This window comes from Schistocerca piceifrons, chromosome 3 (genome assembly GCF_021461385.2).
Source record: "Schistocerca piceifrons isolate TAMUIC-IGC-003096 chromosome 3, iqSchPice1.1, whole genome shotgun sequence".
Taxonomy (NCBI): domain Eukaryota; kingdom Metazoa; phylum Arthropoda; class Insecta; order Orthoptera; family Acrididae; genus Schistocerca; species Schistocerca piceifrons.
In genome coordinates, this window is record NC_060140.1 from 877,064,162 (window position 1) to 877,091,251 (window position 27,090).

Genomic DNA, 27,090 nt, shown 5'->3' on the forward strand with positions numbered 1-27,090 from the left:
TCCACATTGAATATTGGAACATGTTTTGATAGCCCTAAACCGAGCGTTTTTTGTACATTGAACAAGAACAAAGTGTATGGCCCCTTTTTTTCGTGAGAGAAACATCAACGGGATAGTGAGCCTGGGTAGGTTACAACAATTTTTGATACCACAGATCGATGAGAATGACTAAGTACGAAATGTTTACTTCATGAAAGGCAGCGCACCATCCTGCTACCTGGTTGATCTCGGGGATTTTCTCAGTGACCGCTTTCCAGGTCAATAGATTGGCCATGATACGCCAATTGCGTGGGCCCCACATTCCCCAGACCTGATAACACTCGATTTTTTTATGGGGATTCAGCAAGGATATCGTGTTTGTACCAGCTGTGCCGGATTCTCTACCTGAACTAAGAGAAGAATTTATGCCTCCACTGAGCAAGCTACACCTGCAGTGCGTCAGCGAGTTTGGGAAGAAATTGACTTCCAGTGGGATGTATGCAGGATAAACAACGGAAGCCACACACAACATCTTTAGTTTAAGTTAAAAAAAACTTGATGTGCTTTCCTACAAACTCAGCTTTATATCTTCTTTCAGTAAATTTATACGAATTTTTAAAGTTGTTAAGTTCTTTTTTAAACACCCTGTATTATGTCTTCAGCGCGCCAAAACTAAATAATTAATTTTGGAAACTTGTTTTGTTTGTGATCGTTGTTGTTGAGAAGTTTCCCCACTTCTTCCTCCTCGCGCTCAGACGGCGCGGCGTGGCCTTGGGGGAAATGTGAAGTGAGGCTGAGTGCATTGGCACTTGGGCCAGGGTATGGCTCACGAGCCGATATCTTGGTCACCCCTATGTTACAACATATGGAAAAAGCATATTTGTGCCATCAGCTGTACAATTTCATGTTTATTCTGTACTGGTTTCGATTGTTACAATCTTCTACAAGGATAAAAACATTGTATGTCAATGGATCAATGATACATTTGATAATAATCCCAGTTTTAATAATTATTACATGCGGAGTTATCGTCAAATGTGTGCTACTATAATTATGCCAAAGCACACAATGGATAGATGGACTGTCTTGAGACAGACTATTACGAGAATTCGATAGGTTTTACATTTGTATGTCTCATGTATGACAGAACAGTATGGTTGATCCAATGATGTACAATGTTTTTCTCCTTGGAGAATCATTGTAATGATCAAAACCAAAAATAAACGTAATAGTGTTGAGCTGATGGCACAAATATTCTTTTACAAATATCGGGAAGAATTGCTAATACCTTGAAATCTCCACATATTTGCCATTTGTATTTCTCAACGAGGTAAGTGTGAATAATCGGTATTCTGTGCCCATTGTAGAGAAGTATTGCTTTCAGACTAACTGTGCTGCCATCTATGAATAACAGCCAATATCTCCTTCACTGTGTCCTGTTTGTTCATCGCTGTCTTTGTCTTCACTGTCAGTCACATTCTCAGGAGACAATGGTACAGGTAATTCTTCACGGCAACGTATAGGCTTTATAGCAGATGGTAAATTACGATATTACTCAGTTTTCCTAGTTTTCGAGCTGATTCCATTCATTTCTCTCAGACAAAAATTACAGTTCGTTGTGGTTACCTCCTAATCATGGAAATAGTAACGGGCGTGCGACTTGATCCTTTTAACCAGGCCTGCAGCAGTGCAGCACATGACAAAAAACATTTTGGTGGGGCCCAGTACTTGTCCTGATCGCCAACCTTACACGTTTACAAGACTGTTAGGATATCGTTTCCGCGATTTCAGGGTAAACTCTTTACTGATATAGCAAAAGTAATTTGTGGTATTTACACACGTACGAGGAATTTCTTATTCTGAATTAACACAAATCGCAAACCAGAAATCTTCACTACTTTAGAAAACCAAGCGGTTGTTTACAATTGCCAGAACTTTTAATGCTGAGACGTAAGTGGCACCAAACAGTGATTCTACATGTTCAATGGGGGCTCTTCGTCAGTGCTGTGAAACCACCTCCACTTCTTGAAGGTATATTTCTGGGCTTATGGCCTTGTGTAGCAATTACTTGTACATGTTGTGATTATTTTTCGACAGTTAAATCTGCATAAAATTTAAGTCACGGAAGATTTACCAATACGCAGTATTTTCAAGTATATCGATAGACAGAAGATAGCGTGCGACAAGACAAATGATCCCAATAGTAAGAATTGATTTTATATTCTAACACCTCCTACGATATACTAATGAGCCCCATTCCTATTTTATATAACAAAAAGCTTGTTGGCCAGTGTTACTAGTCTGTCTCTGTATTTTAAACTCTTTATCTTCTAAGGATTATGAATATCCATTTCATCCTACATTCTCCAATGCTTTCTCTTGGACCACAAGTGTTAGAAAAGTATTCTGATTTTCTTCCACTCAGCTTTCCATTATCAAGAGCATCAACGTAAATCCTTTTCCGGTTTGTTTTCCTATCGTGAAATTGATCTTCCAATACGTCTTCAACGTCTCTTTGTATTCCAAGAAATACATCATTTTCAATAAGTTCTACCGTTAAAATCAGCACTATATCAAGCACTGCTGGGCAGTTTTGAGTCTTCGCTTGTTTCAAGGGCAGAGATGAGCGAGGGCAAATAAGATGAACTCTGCATTCCAGAAAGCCAGAAACGTATACAAGAAGAAGGCTCTGTTCGTGTGACACCAAAATTAAACATTATAATACAATAGTGAGATCTGAGGCTCCCGAAGACGCCGAAACACTAAAACTAGAGAGGAAAGAGGGTGGTATAAACAAAAGTGTGAAAACAGAAAGAAGATTGATTAGAAGCATAGTTGTCTCGAGGACAGGAGAAATAGAATACTGCAGGCCACGATCTAACAAAGAAATCTATGAACATGTGGGAACGCAATACACACAATGTGTGAGAGAAAAATGTAGTTCTGCGGACATTTGGCTAGAATGGACGGTGACAGACTGACGAAGCATATCTTTAGTAAAGTTATGAAGCTGAAAGGACAACTATCATGATTTACACAGACATAAATGACTTCAAAGAAACAGACGTCAACATAATGAACACACATAAAAGGAACTGAATTAGGAAGAAAGTCCAGAAAGTGGTCTTCATGGACGAAAGGAAGTAAAAGAAAACATTGTCAAACAACTTCGAAAGCAGAGATGAGAACTGATGAAACGAATGTGGAAGAAGAAGAAGAATGCATGCATCAAGAACTGAAATATTGATTTAAAGTGCTGTATAAAAGGGCTATTTGCATATATAAATAAAATAAATGTGTTGTGTAATGTTTGCAGATATGCTGCTCGTAATTCTTTAATTTTATGCCAGTGAAAGTTTCGTAAGCTTAATATACTGTTTGGCTCTACTTATAATTTTTTGGGATCTTATGTTGTAACGTGTCGCCTTGGAATAGCACAGGAAGAGTGTTGTACCTTAAGGACAGTTTACCTAGGAACCCACGACCTTTCCTGGTCAGTGTTTCGATGTAGTGACCGATTTGAGAATAACATGTAGAAATGCGAACTACAAAGCACCATAACCGCTATCCGGCGTTTTATACTGTTTCTATTGTTGAGGAATGTCAGCTTGTGTTTCGTGCAGCATTCGTGTAATCTATTAAAGCTGTTTCGAAGATGTTAATTCTTCTGTTACAGAATTTTATGCTGAGTAAAATTTTATATGTTTTGAAACTAGGTATATAACCTGTGGAGATAAATCCACACTTTACCATTCGTACCGTCTAGCACCTTGAAACAAAAGGAGGTTGTCTAGCATGGAAGACGTAATATTTCCAAATGAATTGAGTTTCTTTAATGTCTTAACAGTTTTACCTGACTTGAAAATGGAAATTTGTGTTAGTCATCAAATGTATTTGACTTGTAACTTGTTTTTCATAGTATTTCTTTTTACTTTGGTTTCACTTGGCTGATTGTTGGTATGTAACAGACTATAAAATACAGTATTGACAAGATTTTCTCAATTTTTAAATTTAAATAGAATATTTGTTCCTCGGTAAATGACCATGTTGCACCTTGGAACATTTTTTAACTTTTGGAAAAGTCTTACTTTTTCGCAATAATTTTTCTAATTTCAGAAAAAAGACTGTAGCACAGAAAAGTGAAAGCTATCATTTAAAAACCGAACAAGAGAATATATCAGCAGAAAAATGCTCCTACCGGAGTACAAAAAATGTGAAAGTGCTCCTATTTATTTAGGACTCTGAAAATTGGGCTACCAGATGACTCATTTTATCTTCCTCGATACGTTTAAAAAATTTTCCAAAAATATTGATGTGCGAACGTTCTCACTCCTTTTTAACACACAACTGACCTCTAACGCCCCCAAACTCCCCTAACAGTAACTCGCTCACACACAGAAATCCACTCCCACTTGCCCATTCTCATTCTGCCCAGCTCATTGTCATTATCTCTTTGTCTCTCTCACCGTCATTGTCTCCTGTGTCACATCAAGAGTCTCCTCCGTTCTGTCCTGCACTGTCACTGTCTCTCTCTCGCTCTCTCTTACTGCTACTCTCATTTATTCCTTCCCACTGCTGCTCTCTCTTTGCACTGTCACTATCTCCCCCTTCCTCGTTGTCATTTTCATAGTTTCTGCCTCTCATTATCACTGGCTCTTAACTACATCCACTTTGTCCTTCTCTTTATTCCTCTGCCACTGGCATCGTCTCCTCTTCACACTTTTCCTAGCATTGTTCTGTAACTGTCAACAATGTTCCACTGCCACTGCCACTGTGTCACTCTCTTTCTCTGCCACAAACACTTATGAAACGTCCCCTTAGAAAAATTATTGAATTACTGTGCTGATAAATCTCTTACGTTATTTGATTTTCAAACAGCTGAGCAGAACTGAACGTACTCAGACATTTCGCTCTTTACCTGTTCTGATCAACACTAAACTGACACACAATAGTTTTTTAGCGCAACGCAATCTGACTTTCAAAAATCCCTACAAAAGAATGGCCCTGACTAACATTAAGCTATACCTTTCACAAACCACTTACCTCACAAAAATCTTCGTTACTCTAACTACTGCAATACAGCGAGCGCCACTACTGCCAGCTAAATAAAAGATTCAAACTACTGAAGGCACTAATTACTGATATGCATAGTTAGCAAATGAAAGATTTTGATAGAGAACAAACAATGTATTTACCTTAATAGTGTTCAAAAGTCATAATATACACTCCTGGAAATTGAAGTAAGAACACCGTGAATTCATTGTCCCAGGAAGGGGAAACTTTATTGACACATTCCTGGGGTCAGATACATCACATGATCACACTGACAGAACCACAGGCACATAGACACAGGCAACAGAGCATGCACAATGTCGGGACTAGTACAGTGTATATCCACCTTTCGCAGCAATGCAGGCTGCTATTCTCCCATGGAGACGATCGTAGAGATGCTGGATGTAGTCCTGTGGAACGGCTTGCCATGCCATTTCCACCTGGCGCCTCAGTTGGACCAGAGATCGTGCTGGACATGCAGACCGCGTGAGACGACGCTTGATCCAGTCCCAAACATGCTCAATGGGGGACAGATCCGGAGATCTTGCTGGCCAGGGTAGTTGACTTACACCTTCTAGAGCACGTTGGGTGGCACGGGATACATGCGGACGTGCATTGTCCTGTTGGAACAGCAAGTTCCCTTGCCGGTCTAGGAATGGTAGAACGATGGGTTCGATGACGATTTGGATGTACCATCCACTATTCAGTGTCCCCTCGACGATCACCAGTGGTGTACGGCCAGTGTAGGAGATCGCTCCCCACACCATGATGCCGGGTGTTGGCCCTGTGTGCCTCGGTCGTATGCAGTCCTGATTGTGGCGCTCACCTGCACGGCGCCAAACACGCATACGACCATCATTGGCACCAAGGCAGAAGCGACTCTCATCGCTGAAGACGACACGTCTCCATTCGTCCCTCCATTCACGCCTGTCGCGACACCACTGGAGGCGGGCTGCACGATGTTGGGGCGTGAGCGGAAGACGGCCTAACGGTGTGCGGGACCGTAGCCCAGCTTCATGGAGACGGTTGCGAATGGTCCTCGCCGATACCCCAGGAGCAACAGTGTCCCTAATTTGCTGGGAAGTGGCGGTGCGGTCCCCTACGGCACTGCGTAGGATCCTACGGTCTTGGCGTGCATCCGTGCGTCGCTGCGGTCCGGTCCCAGGTCGACGGGCACGTGCACCTTCCGCCGATCACTGGCGACAACATCGATGAACTGTGGAGACCTCACGCCCCACGTGTTGAGCAATTCGGCGGTACGTCCACCCGGCCTCCCGCATGCCCACTATACGCCCTCGCTCAAAGTCCGTCAACTGCACATACGGTTCACGTCCACGCTGTCGCGGCATGCTACCAGTGTTAAAGACTGCGATGGAGCTCCGTATGCCACGGCAAACTGGCTGACACTGACGGCGGCGGTGCACAAATGCTGCGCAGCTAGCGCCATTCGACGGCCAACACCGCGGTTCCTGGTGTGTCCGCTGTGCCGTGCGTGTGATCATTGCTTGTACAGCCCTCTCGCAGTGTCCGGAGCAAGTATGGTGGGTCTGACACACCGGTGTCAATGTGTTCTTTTTTCCATTTCCGGGAGTGTATATATAGCAGTTCATGACATCCATTCTTACAAATGTATTGTTTCTGATGGACACACGTCCAGATCATCCGCTCTCAAAAATCCGCCATCTCACTTCCCCACATCCACCACTGCTGGCGGCTCACCTCCAACTGCGCAACGCTACGCGCTGTTAACAGCCAACTGCCCAACACTACGATAGCAAATTCCAACAATGCCATCCAGCCACAGACTGCATACAGCACAGCCAGTGATTTTCATACAGAGCGCTACGTGGCGTTACCAATATAAAAACCTAAACAGCCTAGTTACACACTGTCTACTGCCTCCCAGTATTTATTACCTTTCAGTCTCTTTCCCACTGCCACTGTCTCCTTCCATCTTAGCATAGAGAAGTGCGAATATGTTCGCATGCCAAACGTTTTGGGAAAATTTTAAAGGTGCTCAGGAAGGTAGAGTCAGGCAGTTAGTACCCTACCTATAAGCCAAATTCTTTTAATTAAGCATATTCTAATTTTTTGTGCTCCGATAGGAACACTTTTCCGCTGGTTTCCTTCTTTTCCCTGCTGTAGCAGAGCATGTCACTTATATGAAAAGGACCGTACAGGACTGTAGAATACTGATAGTTTACTCATGTGAAATTGAAGCAACGCAAAATTAGTTTTACACCGCAGATCAGATTTTACGTGCAAAAAAATTTTGCGTATGCTTCAGTACTACAAGGGGTTTCCAGAAACCTTACGATGATAACAGAGGCGCTTTACAGCATGTTTCTCCGTGCTACGCCACTTTATAAACTCCGTTTTCGCCTCGCAACGGATTTTACTTGCGTATTTTTAAGTATACAAGTAGGAACCTCTGTGTCTCGAAAATTGATGGAGATACTGTATCTAGAAAATTTTCGGGGTTGCTCGAAATCGGGATCTTAGGAATATATCGAAAAAATTTCATCCATTTGCTGTCCTTAACCGTCTTGGAACAGCGACTCTGTTGTAGTACCCAAATACCATGTTCTTGGATTGTTTCTCGATAATGACGGGTAGTAGGCTAACTTTGAATCTCTGTATCTCAGAAATAGATAAAGATATAAAAAAAATTTCTAGATTGTTTGAGATACTGATCTTAGGAATATATCGTCAAAAGCGGAGCCATTTCTGTGCACAGTCGTCTTGGAACTCGAGGCTAGGATTTGGTACGAAAAACGGCAAAAAAAATGCTTTTTTCAGGTTCCCCAAGAAATCGCCCACGCACTAATGGCGTCCCTTAAACCCCATAATGCATATCGTAGAAAACAAACGATTTGCTTCGTTTGCCTAAGCTGTAGGAAGAGTGTAATATTCATACACTGACCCTGTAGTGTAGGATAGCGACACTAAGAGGATCCTTCTATTAGGCACTCTAACACTCTGGTCCAAAGACTATCCAAAACACTTGACCCTACTACTTCATCACCAGCAGAAGCCTAGGTACGATCCGCGGAATAATCGCAGTTTTAGGAGCAGCGTTTTGGAACATATTGGTAAGCGTGATATTAAACTACCAATACAGAGCTGACTAGCGTCGCAAGCGTGAAAAGTGCTCCCAAATACAAAACTCTCCTCTACTTCGTTGCACTGCGTACACAAGAATGCGATTTTTCCGCGTTTGCGAGCACACTTCATTAAACAGTTCACCTTCGCTGTGCGTTTATAAAAAACATCTACATCTACATTTACATCCATACTCCGCAAGCCACCTGACGGTGTGTGGCGTAGCGTACTTTGAATACCTCCATCGGTTCTCCCTTCTATTCCAGTCTCGTATTTTTCGTGGAAAAAAAGAGTGTCGGTATACCTCCGTGTGGGCTCTAATCTCTCTGGTTTTATCCTCATGGTCTCTTCGCGAGATATACGAAGGAGGGAGCAATACACTGCTTGACTCCTCGGTGAAGCTCTGTTCTCGAAACTTCAACAGAAGCCCGTACCGAGCTACTGAGCCTCTCTCCTGCAGAATCTTCCACTGGAGTTTATCTATCATCTCCGTAACGCTTTCGCGATTACTAAATGATCCTGTAACGAAGTGCGCTGCTCTCCATTGGATCTTCTGTATCTCTTCTCTCAACCCTATGTGGTACGGATCCCAGACTGGTGAGCAATATTCAAGCAGTGGGCGAACAAGTGCACTGTAACCTACTTCCTTTGTTTTCGGATTGCATTTCCTTAGGATTTTTCCAATGAATCTCAGTCTGGCATCTGCTTTAGCGACGATCATCTGTATATGATCATTCCATTTTAAATCACTCCTAATGCCTACTCCCAGAAAATTTTTGGATTTAACTGTTTCCAGTTGCTGGCCTGTTATATTGTAGCTAAATGATAAAGGATCTTTCTTTCTCTGTATTCGCAGCACATTACACTTGTCTACATTGAGATTCAATTGCCATTCCCTGCATCATGCGTCTATACGTTGCAGATCCTCCTGCATTTCAGCACAATTTTCCATTGTTACAACCTCTCGATATACCACAGCATCATCCGCAAAAAGCCTCAGTGAACTTTCGATGTCATCCACAAGATCATTTATGTATATTGTGAATAGCAACGATCCTACGACACTCCCCTGCGGCACACCTGAAATCACTCTTACTTCCGAAGACTTCTCTCCATTGAGAATGACATGCTGCATTGTGTTATTTAGGAACTCTTCAATCCAATCACACAATTGGTCTAATAGTCCATATGCTCTTACTTTGTTCATTAAACGACTGTGGAGAACTGTATCGAACGCCTTGCGGAAGTCAAGAAACACGGTATCTACCTGGGAACCCGTGTCTATGGCCCTCTGAGTCTCGTGGACGCATAGCGCGAGCTGGGTTTCACACGATCGTCTTTTTCGAAACCCATGCTGATTCCTACAAAGTAGGAAAGTCATTATACTCGAACATACTACGTGTTCCAAAATTCTACAACTGATCGACGTTAGAGATATAGGTCTATAGTTCTGTACATCTGTTCGACGTCCCTCTTTGAAGACGGGGATGACCTGTGCCCTTTTCCAATCCTTTGGGTCGCTACGCTCTTCTAGAGACCTACGTGTATTGGTTGGGAATATTTTTGCTGTTTATGGTGTTATCCACTGTCGATGTGTGTTTTTCGCCTTGTTTTGTTTGCGTTGTGATATCTACAGGGTGCGTCCAAAAAATGTATACACACTTTGAACTGTCATAGACAATTTATTTCCCGTTCTACAAGGTCAAATATCTGTGAGAAAGTAATGTTATGATTCTTCAACAGGTGGCAGCAGTGGCAAGGAAGTAACTGCAACATGGCGGACGTGCGTTTGAGCTTCGAAGCCCGGAAGCATATAATTAAGTGATACTGGAAGTTTAAGAATGTAGCTGCGGTTCGAAGACAGTGGAGAAGTGAGTATGGTACAGAACCACCTTCAAGGTTAACAATTACACGTCTACGAGACAAATTCGAAAGTCACGGAACAGTGTGTGACGTGCATAAAGGTCGATCAGGGCGACCTCGTACAGCTACAAGTGATGATTCCACAACTGCGGTCTTGGAACTGTTTCAGCCTTCGCCTCAAAAATCTTCAAAGCAAGCGGCATGTGAGAGTAATGTAAGTGCTAGTAGTGTGCTACGCGTTCTGAAGAAAGGCAAGTTTCGTGTGTACATTCCATGGCTGGTGCAACAGCTAAGTGACGACGATGCAGATCGAAGGTTAGAATTTTGTGAATGGGTTCAAGGAGAACCGGGATTTATGGGTAGCATAATTTGGTCGGATGAAGCCCAATTCAAACTCAATGGAACTGTCAATAGGCACAATTGTGTGTACTGGGCTGAAGATAATTCTCACATTGCAGTTGAAAAGGCTGTGAATTTGCCTGGTGTAAATGTGTGGTGTGGTTTGTCTGCAAGGGGACTCATTGGGCCTTTCTGCTTTGAAGGTACTGTTACTGGAGAAACGTACCTAACAATGCTTGCTGACTTCATATTCCCTGCCATTCGTGCATTATACGGTAATGATGAGTTTTATTTCCAACAAGATGGCACCCCGCCACACTGAGGCGTAGCGCCTTCGCATCGCTCCTGTCACTTGTTAGGATGATATCGTTATAGGCATGAGTCATCGACAGATGTCACCAGCTGACATGGACCTGAGTTACAGAGCTGCACGTAGTTGTACTAGTAGGCGGCAGAGGTCAGCAGTTGACGGACAGTGCTAGCAGTCGTAGTCAAAACAATGTTGTAAAGTTATGTTTGACTAATATTTAATGTATTTGCATAATTATAATTGTTTTATATGTGTAGTAATTAGCAGTGTAAGTGTTGTATGAGTGAAGAAAAACAGAAGTAAATGAAAAGTGTTTTGTTTATTCACGAAGTACCAGTTAAACTATACAGGGGATTTACTATAATTAAAGGCAGTCAGTTTATGGTACTAATAAATCGTGAGTAGAACACAAATTAATCGGTAATTTCAGAAGGAGTAATTTTATATTTCATACTTTTCTAAATTTATTTATTTAGCAATTGCCATAGAAAGAAATGTTTTACTATGACTGGTCATAGAAGTAAAGCTCGGGTTAGCGTGGGATAATGCTGCAACCTGATTTGCTGTTTGTGATATCAGCCAATCAGAAAAATGGAGGCTCGCGCCAATCTATGCTGGGAACAAAGCCTTTGGTGTGATCTAGGTCGGTCAGGACTGAGGGCTCGAACTAGTAAGATCTGATTGAAAGCAGCTCCGACGAAAGTACTGTAAAATCGCAGAAAAACGCTAATTATGAGTTCGCGAAGTAGTACAAAGCGCATTTAAGTGAACGGTATAGTGGAAGTCGTGTGGAATTTCGGACGGAATATCAAAATTATTACTTTTGACTGTTAGTTAAAACCGCGTGGCGTATTGTGCGAGCTAAGACTGGAACAGGTATTACTTGTAGAGCAGAGTGCACAACATTTGAGCGAGCATTTTCATAACTAAACGATCTAGTGAACTCTATTAACTTCGGTAACGGTTGTAAATACCATAAACTGGCTACGTGTGTGATTGTGGTGTGCGTGGGAACTTTACATTGTGTAGACACTTAGTACGGACTTGGCAGTATTAACTGTGATCTTTATCGTAAAAATACACCTGAAAATTTACATTGCCAAGTTAAAACTTTTATTTCAGTACTAGCCACATCCCATTTACCGGACAATTCTACACTCCTGGAAATGGAAAAAAGAACACATTGACACCGGTGTGTCAGACCCACCATACTTGCTCCGGACACTGCGAGAGGGCTGTACAAGCAATGATCACACGCACGGCACAGCGGACACACCAGGAACCGCGGTGTTGGCCGTCGAATGGCGCTAGCTGCGCAGCATTTGTGCACCGCCGCCGTCAGTGTCAGCCAGTTTGCCGTGGCATACGGAGCTCCATCGCAATCTTTAACACTGGTAGTATGCCGCGACAGCGTGGACGTGAACCGTATGTGCAGTTGACGGACTTTGAGCGAGGGCGTATAGTGGGCATGCGGGAGGCCGGGTGGACGTACCGCCGAATTGCTCAACACGTGGGGCGTGAGGTCTCCACAGTACATCGATGTTGTCGCCAGTGGTCGGCGGAAGGTGCACGTGCCCGTCGACCTGGGACCGGACCGCAGCGACGCACGGATGCACGCCAAGACCGTAGGATCCTACGCAGTGCCGTAGGGGACCGCACCGCCACTTCCCAGCAAATTAGGGACACTGTTGCTCCTGGGGTATCGGCGAGGACCACTCGCAACCGTCTCCATGAAGCTGGGCTACGGTCCCGCACACCGTTAGGCCGTCTTCCGCTCACGCCCCAACATCGTGCAGCCCGCCTCCAGTGGTGTCGCGACAGGCGTGAATGGAGGGACGAATGGAGACGTGTCGTCTTCAGCGATGAGAGTCGCTTCTGCCTTGGTGCCAATGATGGTCGTATGCGTGTTTGGCGCCGTGCAGGTGAGCGCCACAATCAGGACTGCATACGACCGAGGCACACAGGGCCAACACCCGGCATCATGGTGTGGGGAGCGATCTCCTACACTGGCCATACACCACTGGTGATCGTCGAGGGGACACTGAATAGTGCACGGTACATCCAAACCGTCATCGAACCCATCGTTCTACCATTCCTAGACCGGCAAGGGAACTTGCTGTTCCAACAGGACAATGCACGTCCGCATGTATCCCGTGCCACCCAACGTCCTCTAGAAGGTGTAAGTCAACTACCCTGGCCAGCAAGATCTCCGGATCTGTCCCCCATTGAGCATGTTTGGGACTGGATGAAGCGTCGTCTCACGCGGTATGCACGTCCAGCACGAACGCTGGTCCAACTGAGGTGCCAGGTGGAAATGGCATGGCAAGCCGTTCTACAGGACTACATCCAGCATCTCTACGATCGTCTCCATGGGAGAATAGCAGCCTGCATTGCTGCGAAAGGTGGATATACACTGTACTAGAGCCGACATTGTGCATGCTCTGTTGCCTGTGTCTATGTGCCTGTGGTTCTGTCAGTGTGATCATGTGATGTATCTGACCCCAGGAATGTGTCAATAAAGTTTCCCCTTCCTGGGACAATGAATTCACGGTGTTCTTATTTCAATTTCCAGGAGTGTATGTATGTTGCGACCTGCAGTAGACAGTAGTGGCCTTGTATTTTCTACTACAGCTTTTAGCTAGACAAATGAACATTGCTGGACACTGGCAGGGCGGTAAAAAGAAACGTGCCGCGCCGCAGCACTATCATAGGGACGTATGAGCACACCTGGATCACAATGTGCCAGGCCAGTGGATAGGACGAAGGGGACTAATCGAGTTTCCTGTACGCTCTCCAGACCTCACGCCGCTGGATTTCTTCTTATGGGGCACAGTAAAAGATGAGGTGTACAAACGTAAACCACGTTTGTACACACTTTGGAATGAGATTCGGGCAGTGTGCGCAGGAATCTCATTGGACACTTTGTACGACGTATGGAATCAGTGGTGACTCGTACTCAGAAATGTATTGACGCTGAAGGCCACCAGTTTGAACATTAATCACATTTGCAAAGTACATTTATTTTTCCAATTGTAATTTAAGCTTTCCATTTCCAGAAATGTAACATTGTAGAACGGGAAATAAATTTTCTATGACGCTTCAAAGTGTGTATACATTTTTTTGACGCACCCTGTATGTATTCGTTTGTTTGTTGTGTTGGTGAATGTGGATGAGAGACGTGTTTCAGTAAAGCAATTTGCGGTTGTTGTTTGTTTTTTGTTGTATGTTATTCTAGTCAATAGTTCACAAGTTTGAATCAACAGCCTAATAGTCAGTTTCCGCATTTGCATGGCGTATGCAATGTGTTTTTTGCAGGCGCTGGTGACGCAGAAGGTGATGCCTGTAACCGCAGTGGGGCCCGCCTGCCGTGTGTACGCTGCCTGGAGGTGGGGGTCTGCAGATATAGGCGGCCGAGCGGCCGGCGCCACGGCAGTCAGCAGTGGGCGAGCCATGGCGCTGGTACGAGTTGTGGCATCTGTGGTGGCGGCCGTCGTGCTGGGGCAGCGCGCCGCACTTGCGGAGGGCGCCTACTCCGTGCCCGAGCCCCGCATCCAGGCGCTCAGGCCCAAGGGGGTCCGCTTCTCCATACCAGGTACACCACGCTACCTGCCACACTCACTGCTACCGTGCTCTAGACCAAAACTAGTTTTCGTTCTATTCCACTTACAATCTGAAATTTCAAGGGTACCAGTGATCAGTTGTTTGGAGAAAAAGGTCCTCCACAACTTGTACAGAAGAATAGAAGGATGTGAAAGATAGACGTAGCTGAGAAGGGACGGAGACAGAATTGTAGGCTATTTGCCACATTGTTCAATTTGTATGCTAACCATGTAGTACAGGAAACTAAAGACAAATGTAGAAAGGAAATTAAACCTCGTGGAAACAGTAGGGGCGTAATTTTCCGTTAGAAGATCGTACAGTCTAGAATCGGTATACCAATCATGCAAAATCGCCTTGAGCATTGAGGCAATGATCCCACCGATGCATCAGGTTGAAGCTATCCGTTTGGTCCTCTTGCATGAAGAAGTCCGTAACTGCCTGCTGCACATTATCGTCCGATGCCTTTTAAGGGCCCGAAGGCATGAGAGATAAGGACTATTGGGCGGATATGGGGACGTGTATTATCAAGTCACGGTTGATTTTCGACAAACGTGCTGGCCCATACACATTCTTCATTCTCCGATGGGTGTCTATCGGTGTTTGTCCTTCGGCAGCCAAGAAGAGAACAACAGCACGTTGGTCCTGTTTCGACACATTTGCTAATAACCTCGCCATTGTTCACGTTTCCGCATTTACAGCACCCACTTCGAAAGACACAAATGCCACACTAATCCCTTGAGCAGGTGTCAGCGCATTTATACGCGCATCGGAGTCGCGCTACGTTTAGCCAACGTACTCAGATGGAAACTTTTTGATCGCCCCTTATAATTAAAAAGTTCGAGTATAATTTCTTAGACTTTCTCGGTGATTCGTTGTTGTCTAGTAGAATCGGGCGTACTCCGGTGGTCCGCATCTTCCCAACACGATGTTTCGGCGCCGTAACTCGGCGTCTTCATCAGGTGTTTCCAGAGACTGACGAAGACGCCAGGTCATGACGTCTAAATATCGTTTGGGAAGACGCGGACCACCGGCAGTACACCCGATTCTACGAGATGACAAAAACTTTGAGCTTTGCTGATGACATTATAATCTGTCAGACACGGGGAAGGAGTTGGAACATGGGCTGAACGGAATGGACAGTGTCTTGAAGAGCGTTATAAGATGAGCACCAACAAAAGTTAAATGGGACGAATTAAATGAGGCGATTCCGAGGGAATTGGATTAGAAAATGAGACACTAAAAGTAGTAGATACGTTTTGCTAGTTTGGTAGCTGGGGCTTATGGGCGCTCAACAGCGAGGTCATCAGCGCTATTTGGTAGCTAAATAACTCACTTTGACAAAAGTAGAGACGATATAAATGCAGACTAGCAACAGCAAGAAAAGTTTTTCTGAAAAAGAGAAATTTGTTAACATCTGAGTTTTTTCTGAAAACACGTGTCTTGTGTGTAGCTTTATGTGGGAGTGAAATAACGATGAATAGCACAGACAGTAGCTTTCGTAACATAGTGCTAAAGATGAACCCTAAAGATGTGGTGGCTACATCGAAAAGCTAATGAAGAGGTACTGAATCTAATAGGAGAAAGAGAAATTCACGGTAGAACTTGACTAAAAGAAGAGGTTAGTGGACAGGAGACATCCTGTGGCAATATCGTAAATGGCAGGATTCCGAGCGTGCTGAACAAGAAGGTTGGGGGAGAGGGGGGATGAGTAAATTTTTGAGGGAGATCAAGGCTTTACGATAGAGTCAACTCAATGTCAGTTGCTATAGTTGTGCAGCGAAGGAGACACTTGCATAGCATCGGCTAGCGTGAGCTGTGCGTCAGACCAGTCCTCACACTGAAGGTCAACTGGTTTAATAGAAAATAAATGCCGGAGGAGAAACTAAAGAGGGAAGAAGGAAGAGTACAGTTTAACGTGCCGCCGACATCGACGTGATTAGAGACGGAGCAGAAGCTCGGAACGTTTCGGGGATGGTTAAGAAAATCGGTCGTGCCCTTTCAGAGGAACCATCCCGGCATTTGCCTGGAGCGATATAGGGAAATCATTGAAAACGTAAACTCGGATGGCCGGACGCGGATTTGAACCGTCGTCCTCTCGAACGCGAGTCCAGTGAACTGATCACTGGGCCACCCCTCTAGGTGTGGAACTGAAGAGGAGATAAATGTTGACTGGCAATAGCCACAAAAGTTTTTCCTGGAAAAGTGAAATGTGTTATCATCGAATATAAATTTGTTAGGAAGTATTTTCTGAAGTATTTCTGTTGAGTGTATCATTATAAGAAAGCAGGCAGTGGACGATAACGGAGGCTTTTTAAAGATGCTACAGAAGAATGCTGAAGATTTGATGAATGGATCAGAAGAGGAACAGAAGCGAATCTAGGCGAAAATTGCTTTGTGAAGCAATTTGAAAAAAGCACGAGTAACGTAGTAGAACAGTTACTGAGGAATCAAGAATAGGTAATTTGTAATGGAGGGGAGTAGATAAAGATCAAGAATTGAACGTATACACAGTTTCGAATGGATGAGGAAGCATCAGATAGGGATGATGTTACCTAGTAACGAGTCTTTGGACGAACACCACGACTACTTTAGTATTGTAATACTAGTTTGAGGCTTGGTTCCACTATGAGGTATGGTCAGATAAAAACGTAAGTTAATGCTTTCCTCAGCCCAAAAGCAGTTTTAACATTGCAGTGTTTTATTAGGCACGGGGTGCTACGTCTTTTTCTTTCTCCATCCTTTGAAGTCAATTACCAGAGCAGTTACAGAGGTACCAACAGTATAACGTGCGCTCAGAACTTGGCATTTCTCACACATGCAAATCAGTGCCAGAGATTGGAGAAGCGGTAAGCAACAGAAAAAATCCTAGTGCCAATCCCCACACCACTGGGTATTTAGTCTGACACCCGCGCAGTCACCGTGCCCACATTTAGTAATTTGCGACTTAATACTTTCTTCCACCGAAGTGCCGCTTCATTTATTGGTAAACCACAAGATAACAGTTCTTTCATTTAAAGTCTGAGACAAGACAAGTGCCCTGGAAAAAATGCGAAATTCGTTGCGCCATATACTACTTGAAACTGTCCTGTCAGCAGCATCTATTCACACAGCTGTGCACAAATTCAAACTGAAGTCTTACAAGGTAACTACAGTGCTTCATCTGAACAGATAACGTTGTTTGACGTCAGTACTTCAAATGGCTATTGCAGTCTGAGCGCAATGTGGGAGCTGATCTTGAAATGCTCATTTTGTATGAGGTATGGCTGCATTTATCGAGGCGCGTGCAATCGCAGGCCAATAGATGTTGCAGTACCGAAAAACTTCAGCAGTTACATCAAGAGCATCTGCATGATCTGGAAACGGGAGTGTGGTGCGCAGTTAGCGCAACACAAACTACTGGACTGATCTTCTTCCACCAAGTCGTACCTTTTGATAGGTTTGTGAACAATATACTGCAAGCTTTTTTCAGTGAACTAACAGCTAATAAAAAGACTTAAAAGTTATTTCCTGCAGGACAATGATAGAGGCCACACCTCTAACGTGTCTGTAATAGTATTATGAGGATAGTTCCTATAATCAGAATCAACTTTTAGTATTTTCAAACTCGTATGGCTCCACAAACCTTTCGTTTTTTCGAGTAATGGTCTTCCGTAGAATTCTTTCGTCACCTTTATCTGCCAACTTAAATTTCTGTGTTCTTTTCTATACTGTGTTCCAAACGTACACTTTCAGAAACTTCTGAGTTCCGCACCAATATCAGATATCAGCAGAGCTTTCTTTGTCTGCACTTATTTGATTCTGATATATTCCTTACTTCCTCTGTTGTGTATAATCTTTCTTTCTCGTTAGCAGAATTGTATCACTTCTTCCACAACCATGTTGATCCCGACTTTGATGTCAAGCAAGTTATTCTCCTTTCAACGACTCTTCACCATCTTCGTCTTTGTTTATAATTAGCAATATTCTGCGCTAAATATTCTGTCCATATCTTACAACAGACCATCAAAGTATTCCTTAAATCCAAGCAAACTAAAAAGATTCTTTGATAGAGTAATCCAAACTATGTTGGAAATTATGTTTACATATTGATAAGCATTCAGAAAATGTGACACATATTGAAAATAGCTTCTTCGTTGTTAATCTATATCTGTGTAACATAAAGACGAATGCATGTTTGTATGTATGTTCTACCTCTCCTCCTAAACCAATGGATCGATTTCATCCAAATTAGGAACATATACTACTTATTGTCTGGAAAGAAACGGTAAAAACCACCGAAGTTCCATAGAGGCAGGGGTGGGAGTGAAAAGGGATGGTAGCCACTGACATCTAGATTGCTTCGCAGGTAGTAACAGAATGCGTTACAGAGGATATACATGCGGATGGGCATGGCTGGGATGAGAGAATGGGAGGAGGAGATGCACAGAGAGAGAGAGAGAACGAGACGGATTGCTGGAGGGAATAGGGTATGGAATGAGAGGGGGTGTAGGAGATGGACTGACTGACAGGGGAGAGGAGGAGATGGACAGATGGTGGGAGGATGAGATAGAGAGAAGCGAAGGAGGAGATAGAAAGAGAGGGGGGAGGGGGGAGGAGGAGGTAGACAGAGAGAGACGAGGAGAGATGGACAGAGAGAGGGGAAGAAGGTGGACGGAGACAAAGAAAGAGAAGATGGATAGAGAGAAGGGGGAATGGACAGACGGAGAGGGGCGAACAATAAGAGGATTATTAGAAGATGGAAGAGGAACAGGTTGTGAGGATGCAGATGGAAAAGGGGCAGATGTGAAGAGGCAGATGGAAGATGGACAGATGTGAGGAAGCAGATGGAAGAGGATCATATTGTGAGAAAGCAGAGAGAAGATGTACAAGGTGCGATGAAGCAGGTGGAAGAGGGGAAGAGAAATGGGAGGGGGAAGCTAGGGTAGGGGAGACATTTAAATTTTTCCTGATTATTTTTATGGAACAACAGCTAAGATCTACCATCATGTAGGCAGCCGGCGTGGCTCCTGTCCTCTGTAAGTCTGTGTGTTGAGAGGTAGTTGGGTTGCAAAGACAGTGACATATCAATCAGACCATCTCTGCAATGCCTGAAGCAGTTTTTCCCAAACTTGGTACACATATCAATTGCAACCTGGAAAAAATTACTCTTACAGTTAGATATCCATGGCACTCCTGCGACTGAGGTAAAGGTGAAAAGAATTGACGTAAAGGCATAACTCAGGGGCGCCTGAAGCAATTTCAACAAACTTAGTATATAAATGACTCATTTATTTGTATATAAACAGTGTGGTAAAGATACCCCTATAGCCCCTAGGGGTGGGGATGGGAAGGGAGTGAAAATTGTTCTAAAACAACCGGTTTTGGTATTTCTCTCCTCTATTTAGCTGACATAGAAAACTTTAGAAGTATGAAGTGCAATTTGTCTCTTACTTTTGCTGTTCAGTGTGTCAACCAGGTTGCGAGAATGAGGCGAGCCAATACTTTTGTCAATGTGTTTTTGGACCAAAGATTATGTCACACAGCTGAATACCACAGATAAATTCAACATCCTCTCTGAGGTCGTATGTTGTAAAACAGCAGAGATTGAGACATATATGTGTGAATTATATATATGACACTCACTTAGTAGGTGAAGCAGCGGGTAAAAAGCTAATTTTCAATATAAACTGCACGATACCGGTACTGTTTGATCTGATGTACTTATGACGTCAATTATTTCATATTCCTTTCACCGCTGATCATTCCATACCATACGCCAAGGAAAGCAAGTTCACGTTTTAACCTTAGCAATACCAACGCAGCACCCCCAGAAAAAATTAAAGAGAAACAAAATTCGTTAATTGTTGTTACCTTTGAACAACATACTTTTTAAAGAGGTACTGATGTCTTAGTAGGAGCCAGAACATGAAAATATCTTTTAGCGCACCCTTAGCAACATCAACGCACTTTCCAAAATCAACGCTCTTTCAGTAACGTGTACTAACAGAGGGGGGGAGGGGAGGGGGCGAGGCGAGTACCTTATCCCCACCCTTAAATCAAGTTTAAGATATGCAGATTTCGTTAACTTGTTGATTTTTGCTCACAACATACGTTTTAGAGAGATATTGATGTGTAAGTAAGATCTGAGCCGAAAATATTTCATACGACATTCATTGTGGAAAGTGATCGCTACTACCAGGACTTAAATTTGAGGTTAAGTTTAATTCAAAGTTTAAAACATTCATGGAATCAGAAGAATTCACCAAAAATAATGATTTTTAAAAATTTTAAAATACAAACTAACTCGATTACAATATTTCCAAATGGTGGGCGTGAAGAACACTCCCCTCCCCCTTGGCACTGCGAGCGTTAATGCTGTTGCTTTATTCTTAACTATTGGAAATTAAGTATCGGAGTGCTTATAAACCTTCCGCAGTCTTGCCTTGAGAATGACAGGGTGTGCGCCTGTCGAAATATTGGCGTTTGTCGACGACGTGCCCGGCTTCATTTCCGTAAATTGTGTCAACAGATGTAAGTTTGTTTCTGAAATACCACAGAGGGTGTTATAACGCCGTTAGTGTTTACAATGCAAGGCTTTCATAAATTACTTGTGTAGAAATCATTAATTGCGAAAAGATTAAATAATTCATATCAGTGTAAGGCCAGGAGGCGGCCACACGGGTAGGGGGAGCTGTGTGGCGTGGACTGGGCGGTTTTTTGGGTTAGAGGGTCTCAGAGAAACACAAAAAGGGCTTCAGTCTCAAAGGGTGCAGGTTGAACACAGGAAATACGTAGATCTAAGAACAATCGGGGTAACAGTTGTAAACTGTCGTAACTGTGTTGGAAAAGTATCAAAGCTCCAAGCGCTAATACAAAGTACTGATGCTCAAATCATTATAGGCACTGAAAATTTGCTTAAGGCGGAGATAAGTTCAACCGAAATTTTTGCGAAGGACCTAACAGTGTTCAGAAAGGATAGGCTACATACAGTTGGCGGTAGGGCGTTTGTTGCTGTTAGAAGTAGTTGATCTTGTAGCGAATTTGTAGTAGATAGTTCCTGTGAGTTAGTATGATTAGAAGTTATTCTTGGCAACTGGAATAAAATAATAGCTTGAGCCTTTTACCGACCTTCCAGTTCAGATGATTCAATTGCTGAAAGGCAATTCACACATCTACCGACTTAAAAAAGAAAAAAAAGGTTCAAATGGCTCTCAGCACTATGGGACGTAACATCTGAGGTCATCAGTCCCCTAGAACTTAGAACTACTTAAACCTAACTAACCTAAGGACATCATACACATCCATGTCCGAGGCAGGATTCGAACCTGCGACCGTAGCGGTCACGCGATTCGAGACTGAAGCGCCTAGAGCCGCTCGGCCACTCTGGCCGGCGCCGACTTCAATTTACGAAATTTTCAAATGTATGTGAATTCCTAAGGGACCAAACTGCTGGGTCATCGGTCCCTAGGCTTACACACTACTTAAACTAACTTATGCTAAGAACAGCACACACACACACACACACGCATGCCCGAGGGAGGACTCGAACCTTCGGTGGGAGGGACAGGTTTCAGCCCGAAGGCAGACGTAAAGCATCATCCGAAATTGTGCTAAACGCATTCTCTGAATATTATTTCAAGCAGTTAGTTCATGAGGCCACTCCAATAGTAAACTGTTGTGAAAACGCACGTGACCTCTGAGCAACCAATAATCGTGAGATGATAACGAGCATCAAAACGAATACATGGATTAGTGAACACAAGGTTTTCATAGCGAGACTGCATATTGTAACTTCCAAATCCTCCAAACATAAATGAAAAATATATCTATTCAAAAAAGCAGATAAAAATTTGCTTAACACCTTCCTGAGAGACAATCTCTCCACTCAGTCCAAACTAACAATGTGAGTGTACACCAGATGCAGCTTGAGTTCAAAGAAATAGTATAGGCAGCTATTGAGAGCTTACACCAAATAAATTAACAAACGACGAAGCTTACCCCCATGACAGAGAAAATAGGTCAGAACACTGTTGCAGAAACAAAGAAAAAAGCTTCTCAAATTTAAGCGAATGCAAGACCCCCAAGATAGGCAATCCTTCATATAAGCTCGAAATTTAGCACGAACTTCAATGCGAGATGCTTATAATAGTTTTCACAACGAAACTTTGTCTCGAAACCTGGCAGAAAATCCAACGAGATCCTGGTCGTATGTAAAATATGCTAGCTGCAAGGGGCAGTCAATGCCTTCTCTGCGCGACAGCAATGGAAATTCTATCGATCCCAATGCTGCTAAAGCAGAGTTACTAAATACAGCCTTCCGAAGTTCCTTCACCAAAGAAGACGAAGTAAATATTCCATAATTCTAATCAAGAACAGCTGCCAACATGAGTAACTTAGAAGTAGGTATCCTTGGTGTACTGAGGCAGCTTAAATCACTTAACGAAGGTAGGTCTCCGGTATGCACTGTATACCAATTTTGTTCTTTTCAGAGTATGCTCATGCACTAGCTCCATGCTTTACAATCACATACAATCGCTCGCTCGACGAAAGAAAGGTTCAAATGGCTTTAAACACTATGGGACTTAACATCTGAGATCATCAGTCCCCTAGACTTAGAACTACTTAAACCTAAGTAACCTAAGAACATCACACACATCCATGCCCGAGGCAGGACTCGAACCTGCAACCGTAGCAGCCGCGTGGTTCCTGACTGAAGCGTCTAGAACCGCTCGGCCACAGCGGCCGGCTCGACGAAAGATCCGTACCCAAACACTGGAAAGTTGCACAGGTCACACCGATATTCAAGAAAGGCAATAGGAGAAATCCACTAAATTACAGGACCATATCATTAACGTTGCTATACAACACGATTCTGGAACATGTGACCGCACATTACGAATTACCTCGACGAGAACTGTCTATTGACACACACTCAACACGGATTTAAAAAACATCGTTCTTGTGAAACACAACTAGCTCTTTACTCTCACGAAGTGTTGAGTGCTTTTGACAAGGGACTTCAAATTGATTCCGTATTTCTCGATTACCAGAAGGCTTTTGACACCGTATTTCCAAGCGGCTTGTAATCAGATTGCGTGCTTATGGAATAGCGTCTCAGTTATATGACCGGATTCGTGATTTCCTGTCAGAGAGTTCATAGAGTTGGAAGAAAGTCATCGAGTAAAACAGAAGTGATATCTGGAGTTCCCCAGGGTAGTGCTATAGGCCTTCTGCTGTTCCTTATCTAGTCGTATACAAACTATTTAGAGAAGCAGTCTTAGGTTGTTTGCAGATAACACTGTAGTTTACCGCGAAGTAAAGCATCAGAAGATTAAAACAAATTGCAAAAGATTTCGAAAATGTATCTGTGTGGTGGCAGTTGACCCTAAATGATGAAAAGCGAGAGGTCATCCATATGAGTGCTAGAAGGAATCCGTTAAACTTCGGTTACACGTTAAATCAGACATATCCAAACGACATAAATTCAGCTAAATACTTAGGAACTACAACTGCGAACAACTTAAAATTGTAAAGAACACATAGGAAATGTTGTGAGGAGGGCGAACCAAACACTGCCTTTTATTGGCAGAAGATGCAACAGATCTACTAAAGATACTGCCTACACTACTTCAACGGCAACACGTTTTTTATTATCGGGAAATAGGGTTGAGAGTGTCACGGACTTGACATAGGATTGGGGTGGACATCATTAAAACAAAGGCGTTTCTTCCTGCGGCGGGATCTTCTCACGAAATTTCAACCACCAGCTTTCTCCTCCGAATGCGAAAACATTGTTTTAACGCTGATCTGTGTGACTTGTAGAGTATCCATGTAAATCAGATGTAGATGCAGATACAGCACTGAATGCAATGTTTCTTTAAGTTCTGTTCCCGCCTAACACTGTTAGTTCCAGATGTTCCCACTAGGTGGCATGCGCGAAAGAGTTGTTCCAACGGACACCATGGAGTCGTATAACGGTACAGAGCGTGGCGAGTGTTGTTTGTGGTTTCATAAATACAAATCCGCTTCAATTCAGGACAAAACGTCGCAAGCCACCACCTCAAAGGCAAACTGTTATTACTTGGTACAATCGTTTCCCAAAAACGGGCTGTGTATCACGTAGGATGCGAGGTCACGGTCGGCTAGCAGTCTCTGATGAAGCAGTTGATCCATTCGTACATTCGTAGTCCGGATAAATCAGCGAGACATGCCGGATAAGAATTGAATATCTCTAGTGTTGCAGTGGGGAAGATATTACAGAAACGCCTGTCACTCAAACCCTACAAAGTGGAGCTGTTGCAAGCTATAAGTGAAAGTGACAAAGAAAAACGAGCTGAGTTTGCGTAGAAATTATTAACAAAACGCAGACTGCAGATAATTTTCTTTGTGAAATTGTGTTCAGTAATGAACTACCTTCCATATCTGTGGTAAAGTGAATCTGCATAATATTTGGATATGGGGTGAGCAGGAACCACATTACGCAATCGAACATGGATAGGACTCACCTAAGTAAATTTTTTTTTTCTTTTTTGTGTGTTGTAAGCTGGTATAATAAGATTTACGGTCATTTCTTTTTTGCTGAGTCAACCGTAACTGACATAACGTACCTGGATATGCCAGAACATCACCTAATGTCTCAATTACAACAGGATACGGGCACAGAATTTATTTTTCATCTAGATGGTGTGCCACCACGTTATCATCGTGATGTTGTCGCGTATCTCCGTAGGAATGTCCCGACTTGGATTGGACGCGGCGGAACAATATCCTGGCCTCCACGATCACCTGAGTTACTCCCAATGGACTTCTGTGTATGGGGTCACATTAAAGACAGAATGTTCGTTCCTCCGCTTCCTGGAAACGTCGACGGCCTGCGACAAGGAATATTACGAGGGTGGTTTGAAAAGTTCTCGGGCTCGCCACGAGAGGTCAGCGCTAGCGCAACGAGTTGTTCAAATGATATTCATTGGAGTGTTTCCAGTAAACATGTGCCACGTCAGTGCTCTTGGAAGAGAGCTGTGGCGGTGTGTGGCTCTGTTGTTGTTTCCGCGTAGTGATTTGCGACGACGAAAAAAATCGAGATTCGAGCAGTGATTAAGTACTTCGTAAAGGAAGGTATGAAAGCAAAGGACATTCATGCCGACTTTCTGAATACACTGGGGAACTCTGCTCCTTCATATTCAACTATTGGTAAGTGGACAAATGAATTTAAATTTTGTGCGGTAGCGTTCTCGCTTCCCGCGCCCGGGTTGCCGGGTTCGATTCCCGGCGGGGTCAGGGATTTTCTCTGCCTCGTGATGACTGGGTGTTGTGTGATGTCCTTAGGTTAAGTTAGCTAGGTTTAAGTAGTTCTAAGTTCTAGGGGACTGATGACCATAGATGTTAAGTCCCATAGTGCTCAGAGCCATTTGAACCTTTTTTTTATTATTTAAATTTGGTTGGGAAAGCTTAGGTGATGATCCGAGCAATGGTAGGCCAAGATGTGTCACTACTCTAGACGTCATTGCAAAGGTGCACAAAATGGTCATTGAGGATCGCCGATAGGAAGTGCGTGAATTTGCTCACGCTTGCCAGATGTCATCTGAAAGGGTATATCACATTTTAACTGAAGAATTAGAAATGAAATAATTATCTGCAAGATGGGTGGCGCGACTCTTGATAGTGCATCAAAAGCGCATGAGAATGGAGAATCGGAACAATGTTTGGCCCGTTTTAGGAGAAACGAACAAGACTTTTTGCGCCAGTTTGTAACCACAAATGAAACTTGGATGCACTACTATACCCCAGAGACAAACAACAGTCAAAGCAGTGGAAACATGCTGATTCTCCGCCGCCAAAGAAAGCAAAGATAATTCCTTCTGCGGGGAAGGTCATGGCATCAGTGTTCTGGGATGCGAAGGGGATTCTGTTTGTAGATTATCTTTTCATAATGGTTCACATGGCTTTGAGCACTATGGGACTTAACATCTGAGGCCATCAGTCCCCTAGAACTTAGATCTACTTAAACCTAACTAACCTAAGAACATCACACACATCCATGCACGAGGCAGGATTCGGACCTGCCACCGTAGCGGTCGCGTGGTTCCAGACTGAAGCGCCTAGAACCGCTCGGCCACACTGGCCGGCAGATTATCTCCCCACTGGGCAAACAATTACTGGTGAATGTTATGCTAACCTCCTGAACAAATTGCAACAAAAGACACGTAAAAAAGGCCAAGTTTAGCAAACAAGAAAGTCATCTTCCATCAAGACAATGCGCACCCGCACACATGTGCCGTCGCCACGGAAAAATTACACGAACTAAGGTATGAACTGTTGCCACACCCGACTTATTCATCTGATATGGCTCCACCAGACTTCCATCTCTTCCTAAAACTGAAAATTTTTCTTAGTGGACGAAGATTCACATCAAACGAAGAATTGGTAGCAGGAGTTGACAACTATTTTGCATGCCTACAGGAAACTCATTTTCGAGATGGGATCAAGGCACTGGAACATCGTTGGAGCAAGTGCATTAATCTACAAGGAGACTACATTGAAAAATAAAAAAAGTTTCAGTGATGTAAGTACTTTTTTTCTATGCCGTTCCGAGAACTTTCCAAACCGCGCTAGTACAAGCAGCTGCCACCATAAATCAAGACCTGCTCCATAGAATTCGGCAGCTGACAACAGTATTTGTGGTATTACAAAAAGTAGCTGCATTGAACGTTTGTAAATAAAACTTAAAGATATACTGCATTCAATGTTGTGTCAAACATTGGTGACAATTATTTACCTTTTCCACAATTAAAGGTTACTATTGCATAACTACGAGGGTTGGAACTTTAGTAAGTGGCAACTATTTATTTACAACTCGTACAAAATAG

The 27,090-nt window shown here is 43.4% G+C and overlaps 1 protein-coding gene across 1 annotated transcript in view; it reads left to right on the plus strand.

Moving 5' to 3' along the window:
- The first annotated feature begins 14,087 nt into the window (after positions 1–14,087).
- LOC124789704 overlaps positions 14,088–27,090 on the plus strand; it is a 40,711-nt gene continuing 27,708 nt past the window's right edge. The window contains exon 1 of the mRNA XM_047257156.1: positions 14,088–14,237. Within this exon, the coding sequence (XP_047113112.1) occupies positions 14,096–14,237 (142 nt within the window). The 5' untranslated portion in view covers positions 14,088–14,095. The remainder of the gene's footprint in view (positions 14,238–27,090) is intronic.